The sequence below is a fragment of the Salmo salar genome, chromosome ssa03 (assembly GCF_905237065.1).
Source record: "Salmo salar chromosome ssa03, Ssal_v3.1, whole genome shotgun sequence".
Classification (NCBI taxonomy): Eukaryota; Metazoa; Chordata; class Actinopteri; order Salmoniformes; family Salmonidae; genus Salmo; species Salmo salar.
The window spans coordinates 95,557,238-95,575,959 of NC_059444.1; the positions used below are offsets into that span (position 1 = coordinate 95,557,238).

General features: G+C 45.8%; 2 protein-coding genes across 2 annotated transcripts in view; one reads left to right on the plus strand and one right to left on the minus strand.

Moving 5' to 3' along the window:
* arl6ip1 (ARL6 interacting reticulophagy regulator 1) overlaps positions 1-18,722 on the plus strand; it is a 67,424-nt gene that overhangs the window by 38,717 nt on the left and 9,985 nt on the right. The window contains 3 exon segments of the mRNA NM_001146645.1: positions 6,936-7,055; positions 16,790-16,907; positions 17,046-17,130. Coding sequence (NP_001140117.1) covers positions 6,936-7,055; positions 16,790-16,907; positions 17,046-17,130 — 323 coding nt within the window.
* Positions 1-18,722, minus strand: part of LOC123741756 (cell wall protein DAN4-like) — a 38,511-nt gene that overhangs the window by 17,692 nt on the left and 2,097 nt on the right. The gene's annotated exons all lie outside the window — the stretch shown is intronic.

The window sequence follows — 18,722 nt, forward strand, 5'->3', positions numbered from 1 at the left end:
TACATCACTGTGAAGACATGTCTAGTGTAATATAAACCACCACATCACTGTGAAGACATGTCTAGTGTAATATAAACCACCACATCACTGTGAAGACATGTCTAGTGTAATATAAACCACCACATCACTGTGAAGACATGTCTAGTGTAATATAAACCACATGTACATCACTGTGAAGACATGCCTAGTGTAATATAAACCACCACATCACTGTGAAGACATGTCTAGTGTAATATAAACCACCACATCACTGTGAAGATATGTCTAGTGTAATATAAACCACCACATCACTGTGAAGACATGTCTAGTGTAATATAATCCACCACATCACTGTGAAGACATGTCTAGTGTAATATAAACCACCACATCACTGTGAAGACATGTCTAGTGTAATATAAACCACCACATCACTGTGAAGACATGTCTAGTGTAATATAAACCACCACATCACTGTGAAGACATGTCTAGTGTAATATAAACCACATGTACATCACTGTGAAGACATGTCTAGTGTAATATAAACCACCACATCACTGTGAAGACATGTCTAGTGTAATATAAACCACCACATCACTGTGAAGACATGTCTAGTGTAATATAAACCACCACATCACTGTGAAGACATGTCTAGTGTAATATAAACCACCACATCACTGTGAAGACATGTCTAGTGTAATATAAACCACATGTACATCACTGTGAAGACATGTCTAGTGTAATATAAACCACCACATCACTGTGAAGACATGTCTAGTGTAATATAAACCACCACATCACTGTGAAGACATGTCTAGTGTAATATAAACCACCACATCACTGTGAAGACATGTCTAGTGTAATATAAACCACCACATCACTGTGAAGACATGTCTAGTGTAATATAAACCACCACATCACTGTGAAGACATGTCTAGTGTAATATAAACCACCACATCACTGTGAAGACATGTCTAGTGTAATATAAACCACCACATCACTGTGAAGACATGTCTAGTGTAATATAAACCACATGTACATCACTGTGAAGACATGTCTAGTGTAATATAAACCACATGTACATCACTGTGAAGACATGTCTAGTGTAATATAAACCACATGTACATCACTGTGAAGACATGTCTAGTGTAATATAAACCACCACATCACTGTGAAGACATGTCTAGTGTAATATAAACCACCACATCACTGTGAAGACATGTCTAGTGTAATATAAACCACCACATCACTGTGAAGACATGTCTAGTGTAATATAAACCACCACATCACTGTGAAGACATGTCTAGTGTAATATAAACCACCACATCACTGTGAAGACATGTCTAGTGTAATATAAACCACCACATCACTGTGAAGACATGTCTAGTGTAATATAAACCACCACATCACTGTGAAGACATGTCTAGTGTAATATAAACCACATGTACATCACTGTGAAGACATGTCTAGTGTAATATAAACCACATGTACATCACTGTGAAGACGTGTCTAGTGTAATATAAACCACCACATCACTGTGAAGACGTGTCTAGTGTAATATAAACCACCACATCACTGTGAAGACATGTCTAGTGTAATATAAACCACCACATCACTGTGAAGACATGTCTAGTGTAATATAAACCACCACATCACTGTGAAGACATGTCTAGTGTAATATAAACCACCACATCACTGTGAAGACATGTCTAGTGTAATATAAACCACATGTACATCACTGTGAAGACATGTCTAGTGTAATATAAACCACCACATCACTGTGAAGACATGTCTAGTGTAATATAAACCACATGTACATCACTGTGAAGACATGTCTAGTGTAATATAAACCACATGTACATCACTGTGAAGACATGTCTAGTGTAATATAAACCACCACATCACTGTGAAGACATGTCTAGTGTAATATAAACCACCACATCACTGTGAAGACATGTCTAGTGTAATATAAACCACCACATCACTGTGAAGACATGTCTAGTGTAATATAAACCACCACATCACTGTGAAGACATGTCTAGTGTAATATAAACCACCACATCACTGTGAAGACATGTCTAGTGTAATATAAACCACCACATCACTGTGAAGACATGTCTAGTGTAATATAAACCACCACATCACTGTGAAGACATGTCTAGTGTAATATAAACCACATGTACATCACTGTGAAGACGTGTCTAGTGTAATATAAACCACCACATCACTGTGAAGACATGTCTAGTGTAATATAAACCACCACATCACTGTGAAGACATGTCTAGTGTAATATAAACTCATATCACTGTGAAGACATGTCTAGTGTAATATAAACCACATGTACATCACTGTGAAGACATGTCTAGTGTAATATAAACCACCACATCACTGTGAAGACATGTCTAGTGTAATATAAACCACATGTACATCACTGTGAAGACATGTCTAGTGTAATATAAACCACATGTACATCACTGTGAAGACATGTCTAGTGTAATATAAACCACCACATCACTGTGAAGACATGTCTAGTGTAATATAAACCACCACATCACTGTGAAGACATGTCTAGTGTAATATAAACCACCACATCACTGTGAAGACATGTCTAGTGTAATATAAACCACCACATCACTGTGAAGACATGTCTAGTGTAATATAAACCACCACATCACTGTGAAGACATGTCTAGTGTAATATAAACCACCACATCACTGTGAAGACATGTCTAGTGTAATATAAACCACCACATCACTGTGAAGACATGTCTAGTGTAATATAAACCACCACATCACTGTGAAGACATGTCTAGTGTAATATAAACCACCACATCACTGTGAAGACGTGTCTAGTGTAATATAAACCACCACATCACTGTGAAGACATGTCTAGTGTAATATAAACCACCACATCACTGTGAAGACATGTCTAGTGTAATATAAACCACCACATCACTGTGAAGACATGTCTAGTGTAATATAAACCACCACATCACTGTGAAGACATGTCTAGTGTAATATAAACCACCACATCACTGTGAAGACATGTCTAGTGTAATATAAACCACCACATCACTGTGAAGACATGTCTAGTGTAATATAAACCACATGTACATCACTGTGAAGACGTGTCTAGTGTAATATAAACCACCACATCACTGTGAAGACATGTCTAGTGTAATATAAACTACCACCACTTTTTGGACCTGGTTAGAAGACCACTCCAGGATGAACATAGCCACACAGACTTTTGGGCTGCACATACAACACTTACTAACATTGTGTTTAGTTTTTTATATGCAACCAAGTGTCTTCACTTTTCTCTCTGGGTGGGTGGAGGTTCAATGTTCCATTTTTTACTTATATTATAAAAGTAACAATACTTGCTTTATTGGTCCATTTGCATGGATATTCTTTATTTTTGCAGTCACTGTACCTAACCTGACACACAACACACACATCACAGGCTGGGCGCAGGACATACCTGAGTCCTGGGAGTCTTCTGCTTCCTGAAAACTAGGGTAGACCCCATAAGGAGACTGGAATGACATTGACCACGGATGATGAGAGAGGAGACTGGACCTTCTGGACCCATTGTCTCATTGTGGTGGAACCACTCCAAAACGCTGCAGTATGAGACCAGTCTGAACTGTCTGGGATGACCACTATAGATCACCAGGTGGATTTGAGAATCTGGAGCAGCAGTCATGTACTTGGAACAGTTGCTTTTTTTCACAATATGACACAAGTTATGTTTTGATATTTCAAGTTCAATGTGTAGGCCTATATATCCTATTCCAATAAAATATGCCAAAAAGATTGTGATTAATGTGAAAACATACCTGCACTGCGTTTGGGCTAGTATAAAAAGAAAAACCCAGAACCGTCCAGCTCATAGAGGTTTATGATCAGAGATCATTCAGTAAAGTCAAGTTTAGCTACCGGTACTTACTTGTAGGATAACTGTCCATTTGGTTCAGCTGAAATGGATAACTGTCCATTTGGTTCAGCTGAACTGGATAACTGTCCATTTGGTTCAGCTGAACTGGATAACTGTCCATTTGGTTCAGCTGAAATGGATAACTGTCCATTTGGTTCAGCTGAAATGGATAACTGTCCATTTGGTTCAGCTGAACTGGATAACTGTCCATTTGGTTCAGCTGAAATGGATAACTGTCCATTTGGTTCAGCTGAAATGGATAACTGTCCATTTGGTTCAGCTGAAATGGATAACTGTCCATTTGGTTCAGCTGAAATGGATAACTGTCCATTTGGTTCAGCTGAAATGGATAACTGTCCATTTGGTTCAGCTGAACTGGATAACTGTCCATTTGGTTCAGCTGAAATGGATAACTGTCCATTTGGTTCAGCTGAAATGGATAACTGTCCATTTGGTTCAGCTGAAATGGATAACTGTCCATTTGGTTCAGCTGAAATGGATAACTGTCCATTTGGTTCAGCTGAAATGGATAACTGTCCATTTGGTTCAGCTGAACTGGATAACTGTCCATTTGGTTCAGCTGAAATGGATAACTGTCCATTTGGTTCAGCTGAAATGGGTAACTGTCCATTTGGTTCAGCTGAACTGGATAACTGTCCATTTGGTTCAGCTGAACTGGATAACTGTCCATTTGGTTCAGCTGAAATGGATAACTGTCCATTTGGTTCAGCTGAAATGGATAACTGTCCATTTGGTTCAGCTGAAATGGATAACTGTCCATTTGGTTCAGCTGAAATGGATAACTGTCCATTTGGTTCAGCTGAACTGGATAACTGTCCATTTGGTTCAGCTGAAATGGATAACTGTCCATTTGGTTCAGCTGAAATGGAGTTGTCTGCAATTTCATTTTTAGATCCGGACAAATGTTTCCATGACGCCAGAGTTAATGTGGGCAGCAAGATCCCTGTGTTCCTCATCAATCACGTTCTCTGCAGTATAAGCATTCTTAATGAGTTCGCAATGGAGCACAGTTGCCACAACTGCACCACCCATCTGCTGTCTTCACTTCTCCCTGTATAACTCATCTGTAACGCTAGGCTACTGTCTTCACTTCTGCCTGTATAACTCATCTGTAACGCTAGGCTACTGTCTTCACTTCTCCCTGTATAACTCATCTGTAACGCTAGGCTGCTGTCTTCACTTCTGCCTGTATAACTCATCTGTAACGCTAGGCTGCTGTCTTCACTTCTCCCTGTATAACTCATCTGTAACGCTAGGCTGCTGTCTTCACTTCTCCCTGTATAACTCATCTGTAACGCTAGGCTGCTGTCTTCACTTCTCCCTGTATAACTCATCTGTAACGCTAGGCTGCTGTCTTCACTTCTCCCTGTATAACTCATCTGTAACGCTAGGCTGCTGTCTTCACTTCTCCCTGTATAACTCATCTGTAACGCTAGGCTACTGTCTTCACTTCTCCCTGTATAACTCATCTGTAACGCTAGGCTACTGTCTTCACTTCTCCCTGTATAACTCATCTGTAACGCTAGGCTACTGTCTTCACTTCTCCCTGTATAACTCATCTGTAACGCTAGGCTACTGTCTTCACTTCTCCCTGTATAACTCATCTGTAACGCTAGGCTGCTGTCTTCACTTCTCCCTGTATAACTCATCTGTAACGCTAGGCTGCTGTCTTCACTTCTCCCTGTATAACTCATCTGTAACGCTAGGCTGCTGTCTTCACTTCTCCCTGTATAACTCATCTGTAACGCTAGGCTACTGTCTTCACTTCTCCCTGTATAACTCATCTGTAACGCTAGGCTACTGTCTTCACTTCTCCCTGTATAACTCATCTGTAACGCTAGGCTACTGTCTTCACTTCTCCCTGTATAACTCATCTGTAACGCTAGGCTACTGTCTTCACTTCTCCCTGTATAACTCATCTGTAACGCTAGGCTACTGTCTTCACTTCTCCCTGTATAACTCATCTGTAACGCTAGGCTACTGTCTTCACTTCTCCCTGTATAACTCATCTGTAACGCTAGGCTACTGTCTTCACTTCTCCCTGTATAACTCATCTGTAACGCTATGCTACTGTCTTCACTTCTCCCTGTATAACTCATCTGTAACGCTAGGCTACTGTCTTCACTTCTCCCTGTATAACTCATCTGTAACGCTAGGCTACTGTCTTCACTTCTGCCTGTATAACTCATCTGTAACGCTAGGCTGCTGTCTTCACTTCTGCCCAGAAAAAAGACTTGCATCTGTGATTGTGAATAAGGGTCATACATGCACTTTTTATGTAAAAGGCCACTCAAAAATGTGGAGTTTTGTCACATATCTAGAGATCTGTGGCATTTTGTTTTGAGGGAGCGTGCAATTGACATGCTGACTGCAGGAATGTCCGCCAGAGCTGTTACTAGAGAATTTAATGTTAATTTCTCAACCATAAGCCGCTTCCAAAGTCATTTTAGAGAATTTGGCAGTACGTCCAACCAGCTTTACAACTGCAGACCACGTGTTGGCGTCGTGTGGTTGAGCGGTTTGCTGATGTCAACATTGTGAACACGGTGCCCTTCGGTGGGGTAATGGGCAGGCATAAGCTACGGACGACCAACACAATTGCATTTTATCGACAGCAATTTGAATGCACAGAGAGACTGTGATGAGATTGAGGCCCATTGTCGTGCCATTCATAGGGCCTAATGAATTTATTTCAATTGACTGATTTCCTTATTTGAACAGTAACTCGGTAAAATAACAGTAAAAAAAAAAAAACTGTAAAAATGCAAGTTGCGTTATATTTTTGTTCAGTATAGTAATGTAGCTTTTCAGAACCCTTGATAGAATACCTCATTTCTCTGGTGTCCGCTTGTTTTGACTTGCAGTGGAATTGAGACATCTGACCCTCTCTCTCTCTCTCTCTCTCTCTCCCCCTCTCTCTCTCCCTCTCTCTCTCTCTCTCTCTCTCTCCCCTCTCTCTCTCCCCTCTCCCTCCCCTCTCTCGCCCCTCCTTCCTCCAGGATGATCTACTACCTGGACCCCTCGGTGCTGACCGGCCTATCCTGCACTGTCATGCTGCTGTGTCTGTCTGACTACCTGGTGCCTACCCTCGCACCCCGCATCTTCGGATCCAACAAGTGGTGAGAGCCTGGGGGTATATCTGGGGTACAGGGTGGGTGGGTATATCTGGGGTACAGGGTGGGTGGGTATATCTGGGGTACGGGGTGGGTGGGTATATCGGGGGTACGGGGTGGGTGGGTATATCGGGGGTACGGGGTGGGTGGGTATATCGGGGTACGGGGTGGGTGGGTATATCTGGGGTACGGGGTGGGTGTGTATATCGAGGGTACAGGGTGGGTATATCGGGGTACGGGGTGGGTGGGTATATCTGGGGTATATCTGGGGTACAGGGTGGGTGGGTATATCGGGGGTACAGGGTGGGTGGGTATATCTGGGGTACAGGGTGGGTATATCTAGGGTATAGGGTGGAAGGGGTATATCTAGGGCAGAGGAGTTTGGTATCATTTGTGGGTGAAGGGGTGGGGGTGTCTGCTTAGGGGGGAGGGCAGCAGAACTTTAGGGGTTGTTGGCAGGGAGTAGGGCTTGTTTGTAGGGGTTCTGGGGACGGGACGGTGTGTTTGGGAACATGGTGTGATATTAGTTGAACATGACACCAGCGTACATCTAACGGATCCAGGCAGTGTTGTGTTAAATCACTTGTAATTACAGTTATTAAAGCAGTGCTGATGTACAAATGAGAGAGAGGAGGAAAGTTACCAGCGTTTTCCAGCTCTAATCAACCTCTTGGGTCTGTCCTACAAACTCTCACACGGCTAACATGTACTCCTAGTGTAGTGTGTTGGGCTGTTTCCCAAATAGCACCCTATTCCCCATTTAGTGCGCTACTTTTACCCAGGGCCCAATGGCACCCTATTCCCCATTTAGTGCGCTACTTTTACCCAGGGCCCATAGCGAATAGGGTGCCATTTGGGACGTAGTCTGCGTTTTCTCCCTCACTTTAATTCTTTCTCCCTCGCTTTAATTCTTTCTCCCGCTCTCTTACCCCCCCATCCCCTCTCCTTCAGTGGTTCAGTCGTAACAGGGAACCAGGACCGGATTAAGTGACGTTCTACAGTTAGCGGTGTATCAGGACTGTCTCTGGTCTACACTTAGTGGTGTATCAGGACTGTCTCTGGTCTGCACTTAGTGGTGTATCAGGACTGTCTCTGGTCTACACTTAGTGGTGTATCAGGACTGTCTCTGGTCTACAGTTAGTGGTGTATCAGGACTGTCTCTGGTCTACACTTAGTGGTGTATCAGGACTGTCTCTGGTCTACAGTTAGTGGTGTATCAGGACTGTCTCTGGTCTACAGTTAGTGGTGTATCAGGACTGTCTCTGGTCTGCAGTTAGTGGTGTATCAGGACTGTCTCTGGTCTGCAGTTAGTGGTGTATCAGGACTGTCTCTGGTCTACAGTTAGTGGTGTATCAGGACTGTCTCTGGTCTACAGTTAGTGGTGTATCAGGACTGTCTCTGGTCTACAGTTAGTGGTGTATCAGGACTGTCTCTGGCTCCGGTCTACAGTTAGTGGTGTATCAGGACTGTCTCTGGTCTACAGTTAGTGGTGTATCAGGACTGTCTCTCTCGGTCTGCAGTTAGTGGTGTATCAGGACTGTCTCTGGCTCCGGTCTACAGTTAGTGGTGTATCAGGACTGTCTCTGGCTCCGGTCTACAGTTAGTGGTGTATCAGGACTGTCTCTGGCTCGGTCTGCAGTTAGTGGTGTATCAGGACTGTCTCTGGTCTACAGTTAGTGGTGTATCAGGACTGTCTCTGGTCTACAGTTAGTGGTGTATCAGGACTGTCTCTGGTCTACAGTTAGTGGTGTATCAGGACTGTCTCTGGCTCCGGTCTACAGTTAGTGGTGTATCAGGACTGTCTCTGGCTCCGGTCTACAGTTAGTGGTGTATCAGGACTGTCTCTGGCTCCGGTCTACAGTTAGTGGTGTATCAGGACTGTCTCTGGTCTACAGTTAGTGGTGTATCAGGACTGTCTCTGCTCCGGTCTACAGTTAGTGGTGTATCAGGACTGTCTCCGGTCTACAGTTAGTGGTGTATCAGGACTGTCTCTGGCTCCGGTCTACAGTTAGTGGTGTATCAGGACTGTCTCTGGTCTACAGTTAGTGGTGTATCAGGACTGTCTCTGGTCTACAGTTAGTGGTGTATCAGGACTGTCTCTGGTCTACAGTTAGTGGTATATCAGGACTGTCTCTGGTCTACAGTTAGTGGTGTATCAGGACTGTCTCTGGTCTACAGTTAGTGGTGTATCAGGACTGTCTCTGGTCTACAGTTAGTGGTGTATCAGGACTGTCTCTGGCTCCGGTCTACAGTTAGTGGTGTATCAGGACTGTCTCTGGTCTACAGTTAGTGGTGTATCAGGACTGTCTCCGGTCTACAGTTAGTGGTATATCAGGACTGTCTCTGGCTCCGGTCTACAGTTAGTGGTGTATCAGGACTGTCTCTGGTCTACAGTTAGTGGTGTATCAGGACTGTCTCTGGCTCCGGTCTACAGTTAGTGGTGTATCAGGACTGTCTCTGGCTCCAGTCTGCAGTTAGTGGTGTATCAGGACTGTCTCTGGTCTACACTTAGTGGTGTATCAGGACTGTCTCTGGTCTACAGTTAGTGGTGTATCAGGACTGTCTCCGGTCTACAGTTAGTGGTGTATCAGGACTGTCTCTGGCTCCGGTCTGCAGTTAGTGGTGTATCAGGACTGTCTCTGGTCTACAGTTAGTGATGTATCAGGACTGTCTCTGGCTCCAGTCTACAGTTAGTGGTGTATCAGGACTGTCTCTGGTCTACAGTTAGTGGTGTATCAGGACTGTCTCTGGCTCCGGTCTACAGTTAGTGGTGTATCAGGACTGTCTCTGGTCTACACTTAGTGGTGTATCAGGACTGTCTCTGGTCTACAGTTAGTGGTGTATCAGGACTGTCTCTGGCTCCGGTCTACAGTTAGTGGTGTATCAGGACTGTCTCTGGCTCCGGTCTACAGTTAGTGGTGTATCAGGACTGTCTCTGGTCTACAGTTAGTGGTGTATCAGGACTGTCTCTGGCTCCGGTCTACAGTTAGTGGTGTATCAGGACTGTCTCTGGCTCCGGTCTGCAGTTAGTGGTGTATCAGGACTGGCTCTGGTCTACACTTAGTGGTGTATCAGGACTGTCTCTGGCTCTGGTCTACAGTTAGTGGTGTATCAGGACTGTCTCTGGTCTACACTTAGTGGTGTATCAGGACTGTCTCTGGCTCCGGTCTGCAGTTAGTGGTATATCAGGACTGTCTCTGGTCTGCAGTTAGTGGTGTATCAGGACTGTCTCTGGTCTACAGTTAGTGGTGTATCAGGACTGTCTCTGGCTCCGGTCTGCAGTTAGTGGTATATCAGGACTGGCTCTGGTCTACACTTAGTGGTGTATCAGGACTGTCTCTGGTCTACAGTTAGTGGTGTATCAGGACTGTCTCTGGCTCCGGTCTGCAGTTAGTGGTGTATCAGGACTGGCTCTGGTCTACACTTAGTGGTGTATCAGGACTGTCTCTGGTCTACAGTTAGTGATGTATCAGGACTGTCTCTGGTCTACAGTTAGTGGTGTATCAGGACTGTCTCTGGTCTGCAGTTAGTGGTGTATCAGGACTGTCTCTGGCTCCGGTCTGCAGTTAGTGGTGTATCAGGACTGTCTCTGGTCTACAGTTAGTGGTGTATCAGGACTGTCTCTGGCTCCGGTCTACAGTTAGTGGTGTATCAGGACTGGCTCTGGTCTACACTTAGTGGTGTATCAGGACTGTCTCTGGTCTACAGTTAGTGGTGTATCAGGACTGTCTCTGGTCTACAGTTAGTGGTGTATCAGGACTGTCTCTGGTCTACAGTTAGTGGTGTATCAGGACTGTCTCTGGCTCCGGTCTACAGTTAGTGGTGTATCAGGACTGTCTCTGGCTCCGGTCTACAGTTAGTGGTGTATCAGGACTGTCTCTGGCTCCGGTCTGCAGTTAGTGGTATATCAGGACTGGCTCTGGTCTACACTTAGTGGTGTATCAGGACTGTCTCTGGTCTACAGTTAGTGGTGTATCAGGACTGTCTCTGGCTCCGGTCTACAGTTAGTGGTGTATCAGGACTGTCTGTGGTCTACAGTTAGTGGTGTATCAGGACTGTCTCCGGTCTACAGTTAGTGGTGTATCAGGACTGTCTCTGGTCTACAGTTAGTGGTGTATCAGGACTGTCTCTGGTCTACAGTTAGTGGTGTATCAGGACTGTCTCTGGTCTACAGTTAGTGGTGTATCAGGACTGTCTCTGGTCTACAGTTAGTGGTGTATCAGGACTGTCTCTGGTCTACAGTTAGTGGTGTATCAGGACTGTCTCTGGCTCCGGTCTGCAGTTAGTGGTGTATCAGGACTGTCTCTGGCTCCGGTCTACAGTTAGTGGTGTATCAGGACTGTCTCTGGCTCCGGTCTACAGTTAGTGGTGTATCAGGACTGTCTCTGGCTCCGGTCTGCAGTTAGTGGTATATCAGGACTGGCTCTGGTCTACACTTAGTGGTGTATCAGGACTGTCTCTGGTCTACAGTTAGTGGTGTATCAGGACTGTCTCTGGCTCCGGTCTGCAGTTAGTGGTGTATCAGGACTGTCTCTGGCTCCGGTCTACAGTTAGTGGTGTATCAGGACTGTCTCTGGCTCCGGTCTACAGTTAGTGGTGTATCAGGACTGTCTCTGGTCTACAGTTAGTGGTGTATCAGGACTGTCTCCGGTCTACAGTTAGTGGTGTATCAGGACTGTCTCTGGTCTACAGTTAGTGGTGTATCAGGACTGTCTCTGGTCTACAGTTAGTGGTATATCAGGACTGTCTCTGGTCTACAGTTAGTGGTGTATCAGGACTGTCTCTGGTCTACAGTTAGTGGTGTATCAGGACTGTCTCTGGCTCCGGTCTACAGTTAGTGGTGTATCAGGACTGTCTCTGGCTCCGGTCTACAGTTAGTGGTGTATCAGGACTGTCTCTGGTCTACAGTTAGTGGTGTATCAGGACTGTCTCCGGTCTACAGTTAGTGGTGTATCAGGACTGTCTCTGGCTCCGGTCTACAGTTAGTGGTGTATCAGGACTGTCTCTGGTCTACAGTTAGTGGTGTATCAGGACTGTCTCCGGTCTACAGTTAGTGGTGTATCAGGACTGTCTCTGGCTCCGGTCTACAGTTAGTGGTGTATCAGGACTGTCTCTGGTCTACAGTTAGTGGTGTATCAGGACTGTCTCTGGCTCCGGTCTACAGTTAGTGGTGTATCAGGACTGTCTCTGGTCTACAGTTAGTGGTGTATCAGGACTGTCTCTGGTCTACAGTTAAGTGGTGTATCAGGACTGTCTCTGGCTCCGGTCTACAGTTAGTGGTGTATCAGGACTGTCTCTGGCTCGGTCTACAGTTAGTGGTGTATCAGGACTGTCTCTGGTCTAATGTTAGAACTAGCAAACCAAATGCAAAGCTGGAGCCCTGAGCTGGAGAAAAGGTTTTCGGCATATGTTACTTATTTATCTAACTACAAGTTATCTGGCAAACATTAGTAGTGAATTTCATGTATAACTCACATGCACAAGTACAGTGAAATTACTTTCTTACAAGCTCTTTCCCAACAAGGCAATAATCAATATGACATTTTAGTCATTTAACAGACGCTCTTATCCAGACCGACTTACAGGAGCAATTAGGGTTAAGTGCCTTGTTCAAGGGCACATCCACAGATGTTTCACCTAGTCTGCTCGGGGATTCAAACCAGCAACTTTTTGGTTACTGGCCCAACGCTCTGAACCGCTAGGCTACCTGCTCTGAACCGCTAGGCTACCTGCTCTGAACCGCTAGGCTACCTGCTCTGAACCGCTAGGCTACCTGCTCTTAACAGCTAGGCTACCTGCTCTTAACAGCTAGGCTACCTGCTCTTAACCGCTAGGCTACCTGCTCTGAACCGCTAGGCTACCTGCTCTGAACCGCTAGGCTACCTGCTCTGAACCGCTAGGCTACCTGCTCTGAACCGCTAGGCTACCTGCTCTGAACCGCTAGGCTACCTGCTCTGACCCGCTAGGCTACCTGCTCTGACCCGCTAGGCTACCTGCTCTGACCCGCTAGGCTACCTGCTCTGAACAGCTAGGCTACCTGCTCTTAACAGCTAGGCTACCTGCTCTTAACCGCTAGGCTACCTGCTCTTAACCGCTAGGCTACCTGCTCTGAACCGCTAGGCTACCTGCTCTGAACCGCTAGGGTACCTGCTCTGAACCGCTAGGCTACCTGCTCTGAACCGCTAGGCTACCTGCTCTGAACCGCTAGGCTACCTGCCGCCCTCTGGAAGGAAAGGAGATGAGAGGGGGTATGATTTAGATTTGCCTCCATGTAGCCCATTAGAGGATTTAGATTTGCCTCCATGTAGCCCATTAGAGGATTTATAGGTATATCCATGTAGCCCATTAGAGGATTTAGAGGTATGTCCATGTAGCCCATTAGAGGATTTAGAGGTATGTCCATGTAGCCCATTAGAGGATTTAGAGGTATGTCCATGTAGCCCATTAGAGGATTTAGAGGTATGTCCATGTAGCCCATTAGAGGATTTAGAGGTATGTCCATGTAGCCCATTAGAGGATTTATAGGTATATCCATGTAGCCCTTTAGAGGTATATCCATGTAGCCCATTAGAGGATTTAGATTTGCCTCCATGTAGCCCATTAGAGGATTTAGAGGTATATCCATGTAGCCCATTAGAGGATTTAGAGGTATATCCATGTAGCCCATTAGAGGATTTAGAGGTATATCTATGTAGCCCATTGGAGGATTTAGAGGTATGTCTATGTAGCCCATTGGAGGATTTAGAGGTATGTCTATGTAGCCCATTAGAGGATTTAGAGGTATGTCTATGTAGCCCATTAGAGGATTTAGAGGTATGTCTATGTAGCCCATTAGAGGATTTAGAGGTATATCTATGTAGCCCATTAGAGGATTTAGAGGTATGTCTATGTATCCCATTAGAGGATTTAGAGGTATGTCTATGTAGCCCATTAGAGAGATGGATTTAGAGGTATGTCTATGTAGCCCATTAGAGGATTTAGAGGTATATCTATGTAGCCCATTAGAGGATTTAGAGGTATATCTATGTAGCCCATTAGAGGATTTAGAGGTATATCTATGTAGCCCATTAGAGGATTTAGAGGTATGTCTATGTAGCCCATTAGAGGATTTAGAGGTATGTCTATGTAGCCCATTAGAGGATTTAGAGGTATGTCTATGTAGCCCATTAGAGGATTTAGAGGTATGTCTATGTAGCCCATTAGAGGATTTAGAGGTATGTCTATGTAGCCCATTAGAGGATTTAGAGGTATGTCTATGTAGCCCATTAGAGAGATGGATTTAGAGGTATGTCTATGTAGCCCATTAGAGAGATGGATTTAGAGGTATGTCTATGTAGCCCATTAGAGGATTTAGAGGTATATCTATGTAGCCCATTAGAGAGATGGATTTAGAGGTATGTCTATGTAGCCCATTAGAGGATTTAGAGGTATATCTATGTAGCCCATTAGAGGATTTAGAGGTATGTCTATGTAGCCCATTAGAGGATTTAGAGGTATGTCTATGTAGCCCATTAGAGGATTTAGAGGTATGTCTATGTAGCCCATTAGAGGATTTAGAGGTATATCCATGTAGCCCATTAGAGGATTTAGAGGTATGTCTATGTAGCCCATTAGAGGATTTAGAGGTATATCTATGTAGCCCATTAGAGGATTTAGAGGTATATCTATGTAGCCCATTAGAGGATTTAGAGGTATGTCTATGTAGCCCATTAGAGGATTTAGAGGTATGTCTATGTAGCCCATTAGAGGATTTAGAGGTATGTCTATGTAGCCCATTAGAGAGATGGATTTAGAGGTATGTCTATGTAGCCCATTAGAGGATTTAGAGGTATGTCTATGTAGCCCATTAGAGGATTTAGAGATATGTCTATGTAGCCCATTAGAGAGATGTATTTAGAGGTATGTCTATGTAGCCCATTAGAGGATTTAGAGGTATGTCCATGTAGCCCATTAGAGGATTTAGAGGTATGTCTATGTAGCCCATTAGAGGATTTAGAGGTATGTCTATGTAGCCCATTAGAGGATTTAGAGGTATGTCTATGTAGCCCATTAGAGGATTTAGAGGTATGTCTATGTAGCCCATTAGAGAGATGGATTTAGAGCCGGGTTTGCAGACGCATGCATGCATACACACACACACTTACTCAGAGGACCTGCATAAATACAAGCCCTACACACACACACTGGGTCTATTTCAGTGTCTGGCAGTGAGTCCTGCTGGTTCATAAGCCCATGTTCTGACCTGAGCCTGAAATAGGTAGTTGTGGCTCAGCAGAAATGAAGGGCACTTCCCAACTGCCTTATCGATGGGCCCATATGATATCTGATAGACTCATCTCATTCTACTGAGCTGGTTCTGATCAAGGGTTCCTGCTCAGATGGATGGAGAGATATAGAGATAGCTGTTGACTGAATAAAACCACTGGTCTGGGATATAATGGTAATAATATCACTCCTCCTCCTTCCTCTCCCTCTTTTCCTTCTCTCCTCCCTCCCTCCCTCTTTTCCTTCTCTCTCCTCCCCTCCCTTCTCCTCCGTCTCTCTCCTCCCCTCCCTTCTCCTCCGTCTCTCTCCTCCCCTCCCTTCTCCTCCGTCTCTCTCCTCCCCTCCCTCCCTCTTTTCCTTCTCTCTCCTCCCCTCCCTTCTCCTCCGTCTCTCTCCTCCCCTCCCTTCTCCTCCGTCTCTCTCCTCCCTCCCTCCCTCTTTTCCTTCTCTCTCCTCCCCTCCCTTCTCCTCCGTCTCTCTCCTCCCCTCCCTTCTCCTCCGTCTCTCTCCTCCCCTCCCTTCTCCTCCGTCTCTCTCCTCCCCTCCCTTCTCCTCCGTCTCTCTCCTCCCTCCCTCCCTCTTTTCCTTCTCTCTCCTCCCCTCCCTTCTCCTCCGTCTCTCTCCTCCCCTCCCTTCTCCTCCGTCTCTCTCCTCCCCTCCCTTCTCCTCCGTCTCTCTCCTCCCCTCCCTTCTCCTCCGTCTCTCTCCTCCCTCCCTTCTCCTCCGTCTCTCTCCTCCCCTCCCTCCCTCTTTTCCGTCTCTCTCCTCCCCTCCCTTCTACTCCGTCTCTCTCCTCCCCTCCCTTCTCCTCCGTCTCTCTCCTCCCCTCCCTTCTCCTCCGTCTCTCTCCTCCCCTCCCTTCTCCTCCGTCTCTCTCCTCCCCTCCCTTCTCCTCCGTCTCTCTCCTCCCCTCCCTTCTCCTCCGTCTCTCTCCTCCCCTCCCCTTCTCCTCCGTCTCTCTCCTCCCCTCCCTTCTCCTCCGTCTCTCTCCTCCCCTCCCTTCTCCTCCGTCTCTCTCCTCCCCTCCCTTCTCCTCCGTCTCTCTCCTCCCCTCCCTTCTCCTCCGTCTCTCTCCTCCCCTCCCTTCTCCTCCTCTCTCTCCCCCTCCCTTCTCCTCCGTCTCTCTCCTCCCCTCCCCTTCTCCTCCGTCTCTCTCCTCCCCTCCCTTCTCCTCCGTCTCTCTCCTCCCCTCCCTTCTCCTCCGTCTCTCTCCTCCCCTCCCTTCTCCTCCGTCTCTCTCCTCCCCTCCCTTCTCCTCCGTCTCTCTCCTCCCCTCCCTTCTCCTCCGTCTCTCTCCTCCCCTCCCTTCTCCTCCGTCTCTCTCCTCCCCTCCCTTCTCCTCCGTCTCTCTCCTCCCCTCCCTTCTCCTCCTTCTCTCTCCCCTCCCTTCTCCTCCTTCTCTTTCTCCTCCCCTCCCTTCTCCTCCTTCTCTCTCCTCTCTTTCTCCTCCCTCTCTTTCTCCTCCCTCTCTCCAGGTCTTCAGAGCAGCAGCAGCGTTTCCATGAGATCTGTGGTAACCTGGTGAAGACTCAGCGTCGCATCCTGGGCTGGTGGAAAAGACTCTTCTCACTCAAGGAGGAGAAACCCAAGATGGTACACACACACACCACACACACACACCGAGACCCACTGTTTTAGAACAGGGTCTCGTCTGTCGTCTGTTATGGAACGGGGGCCTGTCGTCTGTTTTGGAACGGGGAAGTGATGTCACTTCCGGTTGTCTTCCCACAGTACTTTGCGTCGGTGATCAGCAGTCTGGTGGCGGTGGCCTGGATGGGACAGCAAGTCCACAACCTCTTCCTCACCTACCTGATTGGTACGTACCAACACCTGTCTACCTGCCTGTACCTGTACCCTACCTCCCTACCTACTTACCTACATGCACCCTACCTACCTTTATCTACATGTACACTACTCACCTGTACCCTACCTCCCTACCTACTTACTTACTTACCTACATGCACCCTACCTACCTACCTTATCTACATGTACACTCATAACCAACCTGTACACTACCTACCTACCTGTACCCTACCGCTCTACCTGTTCCCTACCACCCTACCTACCTACCTGTACCCAACCGACCTACCTACCTACCTGTACCCTACCAACCTACCTACCTGTACATTACTGACCTACCTACCTACCTGTACCCTACCAACCTACCTACCTACCTGTACATTACTGACTGACCGACCTACCTACCTGTACCCTACCAACCTACCTACCTACCTGTATATTACTGACCGACCTACCTACCTGTACCCTACCAAACTACCTACCTACCTGTACCCTACCAACCTATCTACCTACTTGTACATTACTGACCTACCTACCTACCTGTGACCTACCTACCTACCTGTACCCTACCAACCCACCTACCTACTTGTACATTACTGACCAACCTATCTACCTGTACCCTACCAACCTACCTACCTACTTGTACATTACTGACCAACCTACCTCCTCTTACCCTACCGACCGACCTACAGTGCCTGTACCCTACCTACAGTGCCTGTACCCTACCTACAGTGCCTGTACCCTACCGACCCATCTGTAGCCTACCGACGTGCCTGTATTCACATCCTTTGACTGGATTAAAATGGACTAAATTGAGATTTTGTGTCTCTGATCTACACACCATACTCCATAATGTCAGTGGAATTAAGTTAATATATATATTTTTTGTACTAATTAATAACTGTTCAACCCCATTGTTATTGCAAGCCTAAATAAGTTCAGAAGTAAAAATGTCCTTAACCAGTCACATAATAAATTGCATGGACTCGCTCTGTGGGCAGTAACAGTGTTTTAAGATGATTTTTAGAATGACTACCTCATCTATTACATACAGTTTATCTGTCAGGTCCCTCAGTCAAACACCGGTTCAACCACAAGGACCAGGGAGGTTTTCCAATACCTCTCAAAGAATGCACCTATTGGTAGATGGGTAAAAACAACAAAAAAGCAGTAATTGAATGTCCCTTTCTGAGCATGGTGAACTTATTAATTACACTTCGGATGGCGTATCAGTACACCTAGCCACTACAAAGATACAGGCGTCCTTCAGGCAACTCAGTTGCCGGAGAGGAAGGAAACCGCTCAGGGAATTCACAGTGGTGATTTTAAAACCATTAGTTTAATGGCTGTGATAGGAGAAAACTGACCTAAACGACAGAGTGAAAAGGAAGCCTGTACAGAGTAAAAAAATATTCCATAACATGCATCCTGTTCACAACAATCCACTAAAGTAATACTGCAAAAAATGGGTCAAATCAATTCACTTTTTGTCCTGAATATGCAGTTTAATGCTTGGGTCAAACTGAATGGAGCTAAGTACAGGCATAATCCTAGAGGAAAACCTGGTTCAGTCTGCTTTCTCCAGATACTGGGAGATGAATTCACTTT